Source organism: Struthio camelus, chromosome 9 (genome assembly GCF_040807025.1).
Source record: "Struthio camelus isolate bStrCam1 chromosome 9, bStrCam1.hap1, whole genome shotgun sequence".
In the NCBI taxonomy this organism is placed as follows: Eukaryota; Metazoa; Chordata; class Aves; order Struthioniformes; family Struthionidae; genus Struthio; species Struthio camelus.
The window spans coordinates 11,045,787-11,058,435 of NC_090950.1; the positions used below are offsets into that span (position 1 = coordinate 11,045,787).

The 12,649-nt window shown below is 39.7% G+C and overlaps 1 protein-coding gene across 6 annotated transcripts in view; it reads left to right on the plus strand.

Annotated features, from left to right (window-relative positions):
- Positions 1 to 12,649, plus strand: part of PXYLP1 (2-phosphoxylose phosphatase 1) — a 59,493-nt gene that overhangs the window by 15,828 nt on the left and 31,016 nt on the right. For 2 of the 6 annotated variants that reach the window (XM_068954143.1, XM_068954140.1), the window contains exons 2-3: positions 774 to 905; positions 2,198 to 2,290. The exons of 1 other annotated variant lie outside the window; for it this stretch is intronic. Coding sequence is in view for 2 of the 5 variants with exons in the window: in XM_068954141.1 (XP_068810242.1) it covers positions 827 to 905 (79 nt within the window). In the remaining 3 variants the exon portion in view is untranslated. Of the gene's footprint in view, positions 1 to 773; positions 906 to 2,197; positions 2,291 to 10,140; positions 10,260 to 12,649 lie in introns of those variants that run through there. 3 more of the 6 variants (XM_068954141.1, XM_068954142.1, XM_068954144.1) reach the window with 2 other exon arrangements.

The window sequence follows — 12,649 nt, forward strand, 5'->3', positions numbered from 1 at the left end:
CATATAACAGCAGCTGGCTGTTTGGGGGGGGGGGGGGAGGAGAGGGGGAGAGGGGGCAACAAAACGCCCAAATTCCTTCTATGGAACCATTTTCCATCAGAAAATGGACGTTTGTTAAAACAGTGCGCTTCAAATTCTATGTACTTTTGTGGTATCGTTTTGCAAGGAGGAAGGGAAACATTTTTACTAGCAGTGGTACTTTTTCAGGTATTGTAAAAAGATATATATATTTTTTTAACTCTTGTAACACCTTATATGAGTTTTGAAGTTCCTATAAATATATGTTATTTGAAATACGTCTTTGTGGTCTTTGTCAGAACAGTTATTTAAAAATACTTTAATACAAAATTATTCCAGGCATTACTCCTTATTTGATACGCTGTTCCATTCTCTGCACAGTGGTACCAGTAATTTAAAAAAAAAAATCTATATTTTCTCAAATAAGAACTTAAACTTAAGTAAGTCTGTATTAGTAGAAGGGCTGCCTTTTAGAGAAACTACTTTTTAGCTAATATTTAATGGAGAGGGGGAAGTAACTTTTTCAGCACGTTATCGAATTATGGGTTTTTTTTTTTCATTTACTTGAAAAGTTCCTGTGTTGTGGAAATACAGTTAACCTTGTAACTGCTGTTACAAGATGATTCAAGCAGCATCAAGCAGTCATCTCATGTGCTTGCCTTTAAGCAATACATTTACACTGTCAGAATGATGCTTGAATTTATTTTGATGGTTCTGCCTCTGAAATATATTTGCCTATATTTTGTTGTTCACAGGAACCATCCATACACAGAGATGAAACGATGAAGAGAAAGCAGAACGAATAATAATGCTTTTCCGAAACCGGTTTCTGTTTTTGCTGGCTTTGGCAGCCTTATTAGCCTTTTTGAGCCTCAGTCTACAATTCTGTAAGTGTATCCTCCTGTGTTTTCTGTTTATGGGGGTATATAGGTGTGGTTAAGAATGGTCAGGCTTACTCTGTTGTTATTTAAACATTCAGTTTGTATTTAAATATTCATAATTTTTTCAATAATAAAAAAGTAAATGCAAAAATAAAAAGTGTGATGTGCCATATAGAAAGCTACAAACCGGAGTGTGTTCAAATAAGGCCACTTCAGAAAAAGTCTTAATTTTGTAGTAACAGTGTAATTAAGTAACTGAATATAGTTGAGTCCTTCAGTGAAACTAAACAAAAAATGTTTGAGTAAAAACTACAGCAATTCCTGTTTTATGTTGCATCAAACTAAATGGGACTGAGAAAAAGCAGTGAGGGGACTGAGTGTTGGAACGTCCCCTTATTTGTGCGTTTGCATTAGGAAACTTTAAAGGGTTGAATTGGCTCAGTTTGGTTGGCCACTGGCTTGTTTGAGAAAAGGTAAATTACGTTCTGCTTCAAGTCAATTAGTCACGGGTAAACCCAGAGGCCTATCACTTACGGACGAATAGGAGAACGATAGTGCTGAACAGCATGTTTGTTTATGCTGACAAATAAGCATTGTGCGAAATGACTCCTTACTGCCTAGTTCATGAATGATAGTGTTTGCTAAAGTGGTGTTGTGTGCAAACCTAGTATGTGCCAATGTAATTAATTGCTGATAGAAGGCAAAGAAAAATACGTGTATGAAATATAAGCGAACACTTTTTGTCTTGCATCCTTATTTTACCGTAGGTTTTAGCATGGTTTAACTCCCTGTGGCCCTCCCACTGGTTTTGTGTGTGTGGTGGTTTTTGTTTTTGTTTTTAAGTTTTGGTAGAATGAGTTATTTTCTGGTCTGACGCTAAAAAAGATAGAGAACTAATTTGGATTTAGAAAATGTCTTTTGTATATATTGAACAGTTGTTTGGGGTTTTTTATTTTTAAACCTTGTGGGTTATGTTACATTCTTTGTGTTTAAACTAATCTGCATGTAACACAGAAACCCTTAGCTTCAGATTGCTTTATCTGGGCTCCCATGGGTACTTGCCAAGTTCATGTGACTGCAGCTTACTTTGCTCTTTGGGTTCTTTATGGGTCTGCCCTGATGTTATATGCTTGGTTATGAATTCTGTACAGGGTGAAGGTGCTAGAGGAACCTCAGCAGAAATGTAAAACTGAATTGCTCACAAAAATGAGCTTTTCTTAAAGAAGAAGAGGTAGGCATGTAGGAGAGTCAATCACCTGTCTTCAAAAATGCAAGTTAATTTCCTGCTTATTTAAAAGGTAACGTTTCTGCAAGAGGGATTCCTGGAGATCAAGAAGTTTGAAGGGGTGCTTTAAAAAGCACTTATGCTGCAGCAAGCAGCCATCGTGAAGGTTAGTGCCAATACTGAGATACATGTGGAGATTTTTACATGAGAACGACAATACACGCTGGCAGGAACCAAGTAGTTTAAAATGTACAGATGGCCTGATATTTCAACATCTACCAGCTTCAGCTTGTAGAGAGATTAGTTCAAAATCAGAACAAAGACTGTCTCCAAAACAGGCAAAACTTGCTTCTGTCACCATATAAAACTGTTAGGGGAACAAGCTGGAGTCTGCAGAACTTAACCAAACCAAAGTCCTAAAACTGAAGACAAGTCCTCCCATGCTGAAAATGCTGTTTCAGCACCTTTCTTCTTTCCTTGTTGTGAATCTGTTGCACCATCACACAGTTCAGAGGTGTGCTTCCCCCTCTGCTCGTTTGGTTCTCACTGTTGCACGAAGTAGCAGTAATATAACCTCTTGTTTCATATATAAAGTCTTTTTTTGAAAGTGTTAAATGCTCATTTGCTCTTTCAACAGACCATAAAATCTGATTTCCAAATATTAATCGTTTCCTTGCGGCCCAGAGCAAGTTTTAGTTTTATTGCTTTATAATTTGTGTCAGATCATAGGAAAAAAATGAGTTTATATATAGAGAGAGATATATAGAGAGATATATGTGTGTTATATATGCCCACACACACATATAAAAATCAGTATATATCTTTTTATATATAAACATATTTAGACTCTAGAAAATGCCCAAGCCACTAATTTTTACTTATATTTGAAGGGAGGTATCTCCTGGAAATTTTGGAGTGGAAATGGATCTTTTATGCTGTTGTGAAACTGAATCTGGTAGCTAGCAGCACAAAGCTTTGGGGAGGAGAGCTGGTCATTTCAAAACATACCGCTGCTTTTCTAAGCAGTGAACGTTGAAAATGTCTCTCTGTGCTAAATATGTTTAGACACGTGAAAGAGGGACATAAATGCATAATTATATAAATTATATGTATCTTCCTTTTCCTAAAATTCTGCTTTAGGGCAGAGCATCGCTCCAGTGTCCATCATGTGTCCAGAAGCTTGACACATTTCTCTTCTTGTCCCTGTGTGGAACTGCAGCAGTCTGAAGCCAGACCTGTGAGAGTTGTAGCTGATTCTGAAGTGAAGGGGGCAGTGATGGCAGAGTTCAGAGGGTTTTCCGTAGGTTCTGACTTGATAGTGTGAGCAGCTCAGGCTGGGATGGCTGGCAAGGTTACGGTCTGTCCCATGCTCGAACTGTGAGGGTGCAGGAATTGCTTGCACCAGTTTACAGCCTAGTATTTCAAATCAAGCGGAAACTGGTGCTGGTTTATTTTGATAGGTTATGCTGTGAAGGGTCTGGAACTGCTTTAAGAGCAGTGATTTCTGCAGCCATGATGAAGTGGAGTTGATGGGTGTCATAAGGGTCTGCAGTCTCAGTTCAAGTCCGTTCTTCCTTGTAAAACAAAGTCCCAAGGCAACTGTTTCAGAGTTAACAATTGCCACGTCTGAGGTTTAGAAATAAGGAAGAGAAACAATGGGGGCGAAACAGCCAGTGTCCTCTGTGTACAGATCTGTATTTGTAGACTGGGGACAGACCCAGAATTGATGGATCACTTTATCTCCCACTTTGATGTATGTCTTGGTCTCTTTGAATGGAAAGCATGAGCTCCATTCCTGAAGGGAACTGGAAACGTTCCAGTGGTGGGAAAGGGTTCCCCAGCAAGGACTGAGAGCAGGAGAGCCCTGTTGTGGGGGAGGGGAGAGGGAGGGAAGGCTGCCATTGCTATGGGTCTTTTCCTTCTACCTGTTTCCATCTCTCTTAGGGCTGCTAATGGAAAAAATTCATTAATTCTTTGCCTTTCAGTTAGAAAAAGGAAAATTCTGGAATGGTATTTCCATGTTCCTGACAACAACATATGTCACTGTGCTTTGACACAGTCTTTGTATTACTCATGTTTACTATCTCATTCTCCAAACAATATTTCTACTACCCAGTATCTTTTATGTAGAAGAACGGGCCTCAGAGTTGTGAGACGTCTACCCTGCACATCATCTTTCTGAGGCAGAGGTGGCACTGAAGTGTCTCTTAAGATTATCTTCTAAAGTGGCTTCTGAGTTCTGATTTAAACTAGTCTGCTTTTCTGTGTTTTTCCCAAAGCTAGTACCCTACACAGAGGATAGAGCATGCTCTTTAATGCTATTTAACTTGCAAGGTGAATCATTGGGAAAGCTCCCCCCTCCCACCTCCAACCTGTTTTGGCAACAGCTGACTGCTTTGAGTGCCAGAAGTGCTGAAATCATCCCAACAGCAGTTAAAATGGATTGACATGGACAAATTGGCAAGGACCACTTCTACCCGAGCAGAAGCTGTCATCCACCTTGTCTGGAATGTCATGATACCAGAAATAGAGAAGGCAGCCTTGTGGAGCGTTCGGTTTGCATTTGTCAAACATTGCATGCGGGACTGCGTTGCTGGACCAGATGCCGGATCTGGAATACTGGTCTCTTAATTTCTCATCCGTACAACTAAAACTTCCTCATGTGCACTCTCCTGAGGAGAGGGAGGTATATAAGCAGACTCCACCTTGCCAAATAGTTGGAAAAAGTGTAGGTTTTTTGTTTGCTTGTTTGTTTTTAATTCTATTATTACTCATTCTTCAGAGTAGTGTAGTTGTGGATCCCACAGCATACCTTCATTCCGGCTGCTCGAGTCCTCTGTTACTTAGGCTTTGGGCAGTGAGGGAGTTGAACAGTTCTTTATGCCCTGATGTGTAGGAATTAAAGGCGTAGAGTATGTGTACGGTCTTCATATGTGGAACAGATTCGAAGCTTAGGTGCCTGAGGTGTATGCCTACTTTCTGGGTATTTTGGTTGTTTTCAAGCTATGGGTATTTATTTACATACATGCATATTTCTTGAGTGTTCAAAAACTTATTAAAATATTCCAAAATTTATTAATGATTTTCCCAAGATTGTCTACAATTTCTAGCAAACGCACAGAAGACTTCTTTAAAAGAAACTTATACCATATGCTTGATGAAAAATGTACTAACAAGTCCTACAGTTCTAGGCATCTTCTATATAATGTTGTGGCTTAGCTTTTGAGGCAAAGGACTGGAAGTGAAATGTATTTTCAAATTCAGTTTGGCTATTAACAAGTTGTGCAGCATGAAGCCTGGATCAGATGAGCAAAAGAGACTACTTTAATGGCAAATGCCTCAACATTTGATGGTATTTTTTAATTTTTCAATAGCATAGAAAAATAGAAATATTAAACCCAGATTACGAAAATGTTCCACTGCTGACTGAAAGCATACTGCAACATCTCTCTAACTGGTAGATAACTGCAATGAGAGTTTATGTTTGGGGATCCCATTGGATAGGGTGTCTGGTTGACGTCCAAACCAAATACAACTGACAGCTTAAAGTTTTGTTAGCATTTGTGATTGCTTCCCTATTGTTTTATGTTTGAATTCATATCTGTGTGAAAGACTGAAGAAATACGTTTCTCATGGTATTTATCACTGCACGTGTGCCTTTTTTTGCCTGTTTATGTAAGTGGTCATGACTCTAAAACAAATTAAAATGCTTTCCCAGTGTAGACAGAGAAGGAAAACTGTTTTTGGTGGACTTTTAATTTAGACTATTCTAAAATGGAATTTGGGATGTTTGTTTTAAAGACTTTATTGTAAGTGTCATGCTTTGTCAAACCCCACCAAAACTGCAGAATGGAAGAATGACCTGTCCCAGATTGTGAACTGTCTTTTGTCTCTGTAGATCTTTTCTATAATGCTGTTGAGTAAATCTGGATGTCTGTCTTCTGCAGAAACAGAGCAAATGCAGGTTGTTGTATCTTACTGTTTTTGCCAGAAAGAGAGGGTGCGTGACTCAGGCCATGCTTGGTAAAATGGTCAGAGCAGCACAAGGAGATTGTAAATGCAATGGCTAGGGGAGTTCCCCCAGTACAGAAATGGAAGATGGCAGCTCTGTTAGATTCAAGTTTGATGTAAGGGATGTGTCCGAGTCAGACTGTGGCTCATCCAGGTGGTCCAGCAGCCTCGGAGGTAAGTCTCAGTCAGAGGTAAGGCATAATTTAGGCCCTTATCGATGTTAACTATGTTGCTTAGGCCTCAGATCAGCTCAGGGACAGAAGATTGCAAATATGCCTTAGGACTTGCTTCCCCCTCCTGAGACTGGTGTAATACACAAGAACTCAAGTATTGGGCATGCACACGTCATACACTATACTGAAACATCTGTGACTGACTGCAGAAGTTGAAGGTGGGTCTTGTCAGGATACTTAAACTATTTTTCTTTGATCTTGCTCTGAATAAACCAAACCAAAAGGAAATTAAAAGCTAGCTGTTAATGACTATGGATTTTTATTTTTTAATCAGATGCTTGTAAACACATTTTTTAAAAATAAAATTGAGTAAATTTTTTTTGTTTGTTTCAATTTCCTGAAGTCCTAAAGAAAGAGACAGTCAACAGAAGAGAACTAAAAGTATAGTGGGAAAGCGTCTCTTTCTACTAGGTATTTATCCCTGTGGCAGACATAAATTATACACTTTCCTTTCGGGTCTGTTTGTTTCAGGCACTTGGAGAATCTTTTAAGTCCCTGGCTCTCAGGCATATATAGATCTTACATGTATAGATTCGCTTTTTTTTTTTTTTTTGAAGGTTGCTTCCCTAAATGCTTCAGTACTTTGATCAGTGTTTCAAGCCTGTCTTTCCATAAATAGAACTTTGTTTTTTACAGCTGATTTTTGGGATATCAGTGTGTTCCCTGGCAGAGCACTAGTTCTGTATGAATTGTGAGATTTCTTTCTTTTTAGAGTACTTTGTCTGCCTTGATGGTCCAGACTTGGATGTTGGCGCTTCAGCGCCTCTGGATATGGCATTTTGCTTTTTCAGTAAATTTTATTTCACTCTGCATTCTGTCATCTTGTTTTGCACTGAAGGTCTTGGTTTTACAGATGAGGTTGTACAAAAAAAAAATTGGGCTTCTCCATAAGGAAAGGTAGCAGAGGTTGGTTGGTTTGTTTGTGTTTTGCCTTGAGCACTGCAAACAGCTCTTATTTTACAGGGATTGGAAAGAGCACCAAATGCAATCCCACCGATATGCTTGCCTGAAGATGACTGCTGTGTTGCTGCACAACCCCTCTTGGAAGACTGTTCACTTCAGTAATCTCAGCCCCTCTGATGCATTTGCTGCTGTTTGTATTCCATATAGCAGAATTTAAGAGTAATGTGGCAATCTTTTGAGTTTAGCTTGGTATCCTTGCCAGTGCTTCCTTCAGGTCCTACTGTGAGACAAGCCTCAGTGCAGTAGATGCTCTCATAGTCAGGGGAGGAGGCACCAGGGCAGCATGTGCCAGTGCCAAACACTCAGCCAGGACTTACAGGTGTGAACGTGCATGGAAACTGAGGGGCTGTAGCATCACTCTTCTGCCTTTCCATTTGCAACACAGGATATGCTTCTCTAATTTGTGAAGCTGCAGCTGTGGGACTGCAGAGCTGCCCTCTTCCCCGTTTTGGTGTGGAGCTGTGTCCACCCTGGGCACGACTGGAGTTGTGGGCTGCCCCAGCAGCCCCTTGCCCAGGGCATGCTAGTGGGGCTCTGAGAAGAGTGCAAAGTCTGTGAATATTGGATGAGTTGGCTTTTTCCACATTTTAATATCTGAAGGGGAAAGGGACAAGGTGAAAGGTAGCCTATATTAGCTTTTTACTGAATAGTTTATCTGACAGTTTCCAGACAGAATCCATTTCCAGAAGTGGGTTCCTTATCACCTCTTACCATTTCTTACCACTTCCCTACCCGTAAACAGTAACTACTAATGTTCCTTATCTTAAAGTTACTTGCTCAGTGAAAGAGAAAATTACAGCATCACGTATTGCTGATTTTATAAAATTAACTATATTTAGAAACCTACAACTTTGGAACTCTTGGTGCAGAGAACTTGTTTTTGTTTTGTGTTGCCAGCATAATAAATTTTGAATTTTGCCTGCAAGCTCATAAGCATGGCAGCTTTTCTGCTAATGAGAAGTTTCTCTGGGGTTTTTTTGAAAGTACTAATTTAATCTAAATTTAAGATTAAAGGGGAAAAACAGCCCACAAATAATATATCCAAGGCTGTATATTTTAGCAGTGAATGAAGACAACTCACTGTAGATGTACAGTTTTTTGTTAAAGTTGCTTTGTATGTCATAACTGGAGATTTCAATAACATTTTCATGATTCTCAAAGGTGATGATATAACATACTGTTCAGGACAGACGGTGCATGTTTATGTTTTCCAGAAATTCCCTCTTTAAGGGGGAGAAGACACTATGAATATTTGGGAGTGATATTATGGGACGTTTCCCTTGCAAAAATAGTGGTCGCTGCTTGAACTATAGCTCAGGTTAAGTTGGTTTAGACAAGGTTTGACCAGTGGAAAATGAAAGCATGGAAGTTACTTAGCAGGCTAAAAAAATTTATAAGTTGTCTTTAAATATATGTTTTGGCATCATCCGTGGTGGCCAGCTGAACTGTATTTGGATAGAGATTAGTATGAGCTGCTAAAACTTAGAGTTGACAGCTACAGTAAATAAAGCCTATTACTTCACAAAAACTAACTGCAAGTCAGTAGTTGGGCTTCTGCAGATCCTTACTACATTGGTTGTGTTAATTCCTCAAGGGAAAGAGATGAGACTGGAAAATAATGACCATTTTTAACATAATTTCTCAAAACTCAACTCAAATCTCAACTAGCAATTGCATGAATGTTTGAAAGTGTTGAATTTTGCATTTAAGCCTTTTAATAATTATAGTAGTATGTATTGCAATTATTTTAAACTTATAAGGGGGTTGGCAACTTTTTGTAGGGATTTTGTACAGGTGCATTCCTATTAATTGCCTAAATTTTGAATGAACTGTAAACAGCGGAGGGAAAATGAACATTGACAGTAGGTGAAAAATTTTATACTTAATAATTAATATTTCTATCAGTCTTTACATAAATTAATGCATTGAGGTTAATTCTCTCTATATGGATTTATCCTTGAGCTGAACTCTTTTGTTACCAATAGTTAAGCCATCTTTGTAAAAATACTGCTATGCTGTACTTAAATCCTTCCTGTGCCTGGTTCCAGTCAAATTGGACTCTTACACTAGTTGCAAATATAATACAAACAGAGTCCACCAGAAGATGACTTGTATGTTTTTTATAGCTATATATTGTATTTTAAGTGTCACCCTGTATCCCCGTCAAAGACGTGAGTAGTACCTTTGTTCTTGTACATAGAATGGAGTCTTGTCATCTAGAGATACTGTGGTTTTACAACCCAAATTTGGCTGTAACACAAATGGGAGGTAAAATATGAAATGAGGAAGGATATGAATTGTGTTCGTTATGACTATGTGAACTAGACCTACAGATTTGTTTCCTGAAGATATGGATCAGGCCTTCGTTTCTCCTGAGGTACTCTGTAGAATAAACAACAGAACTACATACAGTGGCCCTCCTGTAGTCTGCTCCTGCAGAGGACCAAAATGTGGAACTGGCTGTAGTCTAGGAAGGTCCCCAAGGGTATGGGTGAATTCCTCAGTGAACTGGACAACTCATTTTTCTGTGAATCAGTGATGCACCAGTGCAATGGCAGACTCTGTTGCAGCTGAAGTCTTGCAACAAATGCTGGAACAACCACATGCATAGCTAGTTTCTGTGCATAGAGTTCTGCGCAAGTGTAGGAGACTGCGGGGGAGTGGGGAGAAGGTAATTGCATAGTGTTTTCTTCTGGTGACTCACGTTTTTTGTAATTTGGTTTTCCTATTTCTTAAGTATTGCAGTCATTTCACAGTCCTGTGACCTTGTTTGCATTGTATAGTCTGTCATGAATTCAGTAGCACTTGGCGGTTTTCTGGAACAATTGCTTGGGATTTTAATGGCATAATTGCAGTTGTAGGCAATTGGAGGCAAGTAGCTCAGATCTTCTGTGGAGCTTAAAAAACTTTTTTTTTTATATGAAGCATGTAAGTATGTTTCTTCTTTTTATGCTGCTCAGGTTTTGTGTGTGTGTGGTTTTTTTTTTTTTTCCTTCTTTTCCTGGCCATTAGTTGCCTGCCTTGTATGAGTTGTATCTTTTCTCAAAAAAAAGGTCAGTTTGTATTTTAATGTCTGTCAACTTGGTGATGACCATTACAGTTAGGACATGGGACAGTAAGGAAATTGGAATTGAACAGGTCTGTAGTCATAACTAAGCCTTATGGATGTTTGTCTGTCATGCTTCCAATTGGTAGTTGGTTTTAGCCTGCTGGTTTAGCTTTTAAATCATTTATATTCAAACTTGACTGGAGGAGGCCTTGAGCCTGATTTGAATTGAGCCCTTTGCTTTGAGTGCTGGGCTGGACCAGATGACCTGCAGAGGTTCTGCAATCTAGATGAGCTGCGATGAAATGAGCAGAGTTCTTGAGACTCTTAAGCAGGAATAGTGAGTCAGTGTTGGCCATAGTAGAGAAGGCAAAGTCCCCTGCTTTTAGGGAGCTGTACAATGCTTTCTCTCAAGTACTTTACTGTTTTGATGTTCCACTATAGCGCTCCAGATAGACAGTGAAGTGGCGCCATGTGATACACTCAGTTAAGGAAGGAGTCTTCACTCTTTGCATGGTATAAAATACATGATGGGCTTAGAGATCTAGTGACTTAGACAGCTAAACAGCCTCTGTACCCATGGTTGTCCCTCCTGTGTGTACAGACAAAGGAGGTACAGGATAACTACATCAAGCCTGATTAATGACAGATATGCTGGCTGGAGAAAGCATTGCAGCCCTTGCGCTTGCCAAAAGATATCTGTGGTTCGTGATCGGATACAGTACAATACGCTTTCAACGTCAGCAAAGCCCTGAAGAGAAGCTGTGTAAGACTAGGGCTGTGCTTTACTGTAACTTCACCTCGACCACATCAGAGACTGTTGTAGATATTGAGTACCTCAGAGCTAAGCCGATCTGCCAGTCAACACTGGTTAAGCCAAACCATGCAGTAAACACACAGTTGGCTTTTCATAATCAAAACAGTTGAAAATATTTATTAGAGGTTTCTACTGCAAGCTAGATTATCCTTTTATTCTGTAGCAGTAGATCAGAGGGAAATTCTTTTGAGTGAATTCTCTTTCATTGTTGTTGTGTAAAATTTCAGGAGTGTTACCCTGATCCACTCAACAAAAGCTCCTTAATGCAGTTACCTGCGCCCCTTCCGTTTTACAAGCTCTCTGCTGCTGCATCGTGGTGCCTAACAAATAACTGCAAATGTGTTTTGGAGTGGCATGTCTTTTTTTAAATGCCAAAAAGTGTTTGCAGGATTTTTCTGTAGGCTTGTTGTATACTGACCTAAGCTGTTTTATTTTTTTTACAACCATTATTTTATTTATTCTGAAATTCACCTTATTTTGCTTACAGATAAAATAAAGGACAATTTGGTTTCTAATATGCAGTTATATCCTTTATAAATGTTAAATTCAGTTTGGTGATTCAGGATTAGTTCAGGTAGGTGAGGTCTGTATTATGTGAGCTCTTGCCTCTCCTTAGACCGTGGCCCCTCTGTGTGGAGTTTACAGTCAAGCTCTTGGCTGAGATTTTTGAGATGGACTTTCTAGTTGCAGCTGTGAGGAAACAGTGCCCACAACCACCATCTGTCAAGGACTGTCCTGTTTTGGGCAGCTCTGCTCTTTTTGAGAGCCTATGGGCTAGGCAGCAAAGGCAGAGATCACCTGCCTTGGATTCTGCTGCTCTCAGCGTCTTCCCTCCCCAGCGAGCCTTTCCCTTCTTGCTGGCAGGGCTGTGGAGGTGATTCTTGTCCCTGAGGATTTTTTTTTTTTTTTAGCTCTTTTCCACATACAGTTTCTCAGCATGTCCCCGTGCTGCCTGCTGCCTTCCTGGATACCTTCGTTTATTCTGTGTTTTACAGAGATGAGGTGATCGAATCAAAACCTGAATGCCTTAAGCTAAGGAGGTAGCAAGAGCCTTCTTACCTGCTGCGTTTTAATACAAGCCTTTTGTTAGTCACTTGCTGCCACCCTGGTGTTAGAGCAGTTTGTGAGAGTTCACAAACAATTCAGAATGTATTAGCTTTATCCTTCTGGTTTTATTTTCATCAGAGTTTTTAGGACAATGCTATCTGTTAACTACAAACCAATTCCTCACACAGTCATTGTTCACTGTGCTTTTGAGATTTGTGTTCTGCATCTTCATTAAAGGCATGTTCTGACCCGAATACCCCTTCCCCTGGGGGTTAGAGCGCAGACACATTGGTTCAGTTGGAGAGAGCAGGGAAAACTACCTTAACATCGAAGGGCATGACAGAATCCCCTGCCCCACAGCTTACAAGCCATGTGCTGTCTTCAGGAAAGCGTGGACTACTTAAATTT